The sequence below is a fragment of the Labeo rohita genome, unplaced genomic scaffold, assembly GCF_022985175.1.
Source record: "Labeo rohita strain BAU-BD-2019 unplaced genomic scaffold, IGBB_LRoh.1.0 scaffold_1389, whole genome shotgun sequence".
Lineage (NCBI taxonomy): Eukaryota > Metazoa > Chordata > Actinopteri > Cypriniformes > Cyprinidae > Labeo > Labeo rohita.
The window spans coordinates 1-4,319 of NW_026127548.1; the positions used below are offsets into that span (position 1 = coordinate 1).

General features: G+C 31.8%; 1 protein-coding gene across 1 annotated transcript; it reads left to right on the forward strand.

Moving 5' to 3' along the window:
• The first annotated feature begins 231 nt into the window (after positions 1-231).
• On the forward strand, positions 232-2,622 carry LOC127158205 (urokinase plasminogen activator surface receptor-like). The gene is made up of 5 exons (XM_051101357.1): positions 232-280; positions 364-480; positions 850-993; positions 2,105-2,212; positions 2,417-2,622. The coding sequence occupies exons 1-5, from the start codon at positions 232-234 to the stop codon at positions 2,620-2,622; spliced, it is 624 nt and encodes a 207-aa protein (XP_050957314.1).
• The last annotated feature ends 1,697 nt before the right edge of the window (positions 2,623-4,319 follow it).

Here is a 4,319-nt window from a genome sequence, read left to right on the forward strand (position 1 = left end):
AAAATAAGATTTGTACTCTTATGAGAATGGCAATGACTTTTTCCATGGAATCATTGACTTTTGAAATTTCCGGTCCACTATCCCTAAACATAAGACACAGTGATTTTGTTGCATTTGTTCACTGCAGAGCAAATTAGCAGACTTGCACAGTCTTGTTTTTGATGTGGGCTTCTCACAGTGACGTGACAAGATAAAAACCCTCCCATTTTTGTTCACTCTTGTTTTGTCACGATGCATTTAGAAGCCTCCGCTGTTCTTCTTTTCATTCTTCTCACTGGAGGTACATTAAACATTTATTAGCATATTATTTAATACATTTTGTAATGTAAATACAGATGTCACTAAAAATCTTTGTCATTTAAGGGTTTTCTCTGATCTGTTATGACTGCTGGGATCAGCACGAAGGTCCTTGTGAAGAACAGATACCATGTGATGCTGTAAATAACATGTGTACAAGTAGAAGACAAGTAGAATACTATGGTAAGTGTAGATTTACTTTTGAAGGTAGATTTTTGGTAGCATATCACTAGACATTGAAGGTATATGACATGCCAAACAACATTGACTTCCTCAAACCATCACTGACCCATATAAGAGGTACAGTAGTGGTACTTCATCTTAAAATGTGCCAATGCTATTTTGGTTTCAAAAGTATATTAATATACTTTATTATATATTTGATTATGACCAATAAGTTTGAATGACACGATTTCAGCTATCCTTGCACAGTACTTTCACATTATCAAACTATTTTTGCATTGATTGTCATTTTTGTGATAACTAACCTCATTGTTTAATGCACTATAAACCAGAGCTACTCATTTATTCATTCGTTCATTCATATCTTAGGTGACACAGTGACTGAGACCAATGTTACAAGATGTGCATTGCCAGATGAATGTGAATCCTGGTCCTTTAACACAGGCTACGAGAGGAGATCACATTCTATCCAGTGCTGTCACGAAGACCTCTGCAATAAACAAGTTGGCCCAGGTATCATCTTTTATTTGATTCCTTACCCTTACCAAAAAGAAATACACTTCAAGTTTATTATATTAAGTATACTTAAGTAAAGTTCAAGTATATTTTGAAGTATACTTTATGTAGTAAGTATACAAATATCAGTGCACTAGTAGTATACTTGTAAGTGTACTATTTCAATACTTCTTGGGACGAAATTGGCTCACATTCTAGTATATAAAATGATGTATAACAGTAGTAAACGTTGGGTACACAACTAGTTTACATCTATGCTTTTAGTTTGTACTGCAACTATTCTAAAAGTAAACTTATAGGTAAACTGATAGTCTATTAACGAAATACTTGTAGCATTTTTAGTGCACTTTGAAGTATTCAAGTGGTATACTATTAGTAGTTTTATACTGCAAATATACTTGTAAGTTTTATTTATCGTGAACTTTACATTATACTTTAAGTATACTACTATGTCCCTATTCAGGTATTAATTTGTATGCGTTTTGTTTTATGAATATCTGAATATACAAAACATCAAAAGTAAGAACAGAGTATCTGCTTGTAAACAAAAATATTTTATTCTAACTTCATGCATTCTTTATATAAACACTTGAATGTGTTTGGGTTTTTTATTTTTCTTGGGTATTGTTTGCAACCAAGTAGGAAGAGGCTCAGAAGTTGTTTACATAACTAGATTAGTAAAGTTTGATGACAAACTTGATGTTGGCTTGACAAAGCCTTGTTTGAAAGTTTGTACTAACTTTGAAAAGTTTGAATTTGGAGGTTTTTCTCAGAAAAGTCAGGTAAAATATTTTGCTAGCATGCTTCTAATTGTTTTATAATTTTGCTAACATGATTTAACACATTGCTAACATGTTTCTAGCACACTTTATTTCATTGTTAGCATGTTTTAGTATGTTCCTAATGTGATTTAGCACATTGCTGACGTTTCTAGCATGACTTAGCATCTTGACACTACTAAGATTTTTCTTTTATTAAAACAAGATGCTCTTTGAAACAGTCTCTAAATCTGGCAAATATTCTGCCAAAGAATTAAGACTGTTTTTCAAATGCACTTTGTTTGATTACAAGTTATAAAAATAAAAACGAAAGATGTTTTCCTTCTCAGATTTGTACTCTGATGAGAATGGCAAGCAATGTTTCACTTGTCATGAGGAGGACTGCTCAAACACAGTCAGTTGTCGGGGGAATGAAGACTACTGCTTTACTGACAATGGTACGAATTTACCAATGGAATGTTTTGTCTAGTCAACATTTTTCCTTCTCTGTTCATCTCTGTACTTCTGTATTTCCACTATTGTCTGAACTCTGTACAATGAAGTGACCAGTTTAGGCTGTTTTTTTTTTTTTTGTTGTTTTTTTTGCCATGTTACCTCTGCTTGTTTTTATTTATGACATATTTTTCCTTTCTTTTCACTAGAATATCAAAAGCACTCTCCCTATCAGCCACAGATTGTGAAAGGATGTGCCTCTAAATACATCTGTGATGATGATGCACCGGTATGGTTATTACCTGGTGTAAACATCACATGTTGTTCAGGGGATCTGTGTAATGGTGTTAAGAGTGTCACTCAGAGCTTCCTGTTCCTCTGCTGTTCTCTGCTCTCCTTCATCCTGCTGCACTGAATCCAGCAGCAAAGACCCTCCACATCAGACACAATTTAATAATTACTGTGCATTAAAAACAGAAGCATTAATTTTTCTGAAATCATTTGGTTATCTTTTAATCCATAATATAATAACAAGTGGTCTAAAACAATGAAATTGCAAGATCATGTTTTGTTTAACTATTAAATATAAATAGAACAACAATTCTTAACATGGTTCTTCATGTTTTACACAAACTTGTGAAGTTCATAACAACAAAATAATATCATTTCACAAGTGGTCTCAGATTTTGGACCCCACTATGCATATTGAGATGATGATAATGTTAAAAAATCCAAAAATATATATATATATATATATAGTCAAGATGAACCCAGAACTTCGACAGTGAATTGGTTGATCTCTTTAGTGTCTCCTGACAGCAGATGGCAGCAGAGCATCTCTTTGCAAACGAGACGTTTACATTTAATAACATGAATGTTGGTTATATTATATCAATGAAAAAATATTGAAAAAAAAAATAAAACTTACGTTTTCAGTTTACCTTATTATTATCAGACCTCTGAGAGTACTTGGTGAGCATTTCACTGTTTCATTTGAGTCAAACCAGAATTTCATAAGGCTGTTGTGGAAATAAATAAAAGTTGTTTATGCATTCAAATAAATAGACATGCCAAAACAAATTTGGTAACAGTTTCAAAGAGCCCTAAACATAACTTTTGATAAATTGACGTTAAATTATATCATTGTTACATTGTTTCATTGTTTTCATTGTTTTAATTAATTGTTGTTGTTTTGTTGTTGTTGTTGTTTTTATTAATAAAATTAAATTTAACCATTAAACAGGAGTCCAGAAATATTAAAACACATGAACTTAAAACATAAAATTTGGAAAAAAATAAAATGGGGCCCTATTTTTGCATGCAAATATATATTTGTTACAGTTGTAAATACATTTTCAAATTTTTGTAAAGTTATCATTTTGTTATAATATTATTGTTTGCTATTTGCAGTGATTTACTATTTACTATTTTTCATAGTGTAACAACGCTGTTTTGTGCCACTGCTTTGGCAAAGTATATGTCAAATTAACTAAAATTGAAAGCACAATATGACTTTGCTCACACGATCAGTTCATAATCCAATGTTTTCAGAGTATCAGAAGATGGGTGAGTCAGGTCATCAACCTTTTTTCTTTGTTCAATTTGCACATGGAACATGGGTCAAGTTGGAGCTCTTATATTTGAACGCTTAAAGTGAACCAGATTAATGAATTTACTTTTAAAATATATCAAATATAAGGCAAATGGGTGTGCTTTTTGAAAAATGGCACTGGCATTATGGTTTTGAAATTTTACTTCAAAAGATTGGTTATAGTGTTTTAGCAGCCAAGAAAAACTGTAAGAGGCCATTTTTGACTGCAAATTTCACACATTCACAATGACCTGTAAACACATAGCTCTCTCTTTATTTATTATTTAATTAAAAAAGACCTTGCTACATGTACTGCGTTAGGCTAACTGAGACTTGTCATAGCACTTGCATGTTATTGCTCTTTTGTTGATTTTGATTGCTTCCATTGTCCTCTTTTTGTAAGTCGCTTTGGATAAAAGCATCTGCTAAAAGTCTAAATGTAAATGTAAATATATATTCTGAAATAGTGGGTCATTCTATAATTGTGGGTACATCTCATGTTGTAATTTTTTTTTTCAACA

Coding starts and splice junctions, on each gene's coding strand:
- LOC127158205 (XM_051101357.1), top strand. CDS start 232: ATGCATTTAGAAGCCTCCGCTGTTCTTCTTTTCATTCTTCTCACTGGA. Junction 481..849: donor AAGACAAGTAGAATACTATG/GTAAGTGTAGAT, acceptor TTCATATCTTAG/GTGACACAGTGACTGAGACC. Junction 994..2,104: donor CAATAAACAAGTTGGCCCAG/GTATCATCTTTT, acceptor TTTCCTTCTCAG/ATTTGTACTCTGATGAGAAT.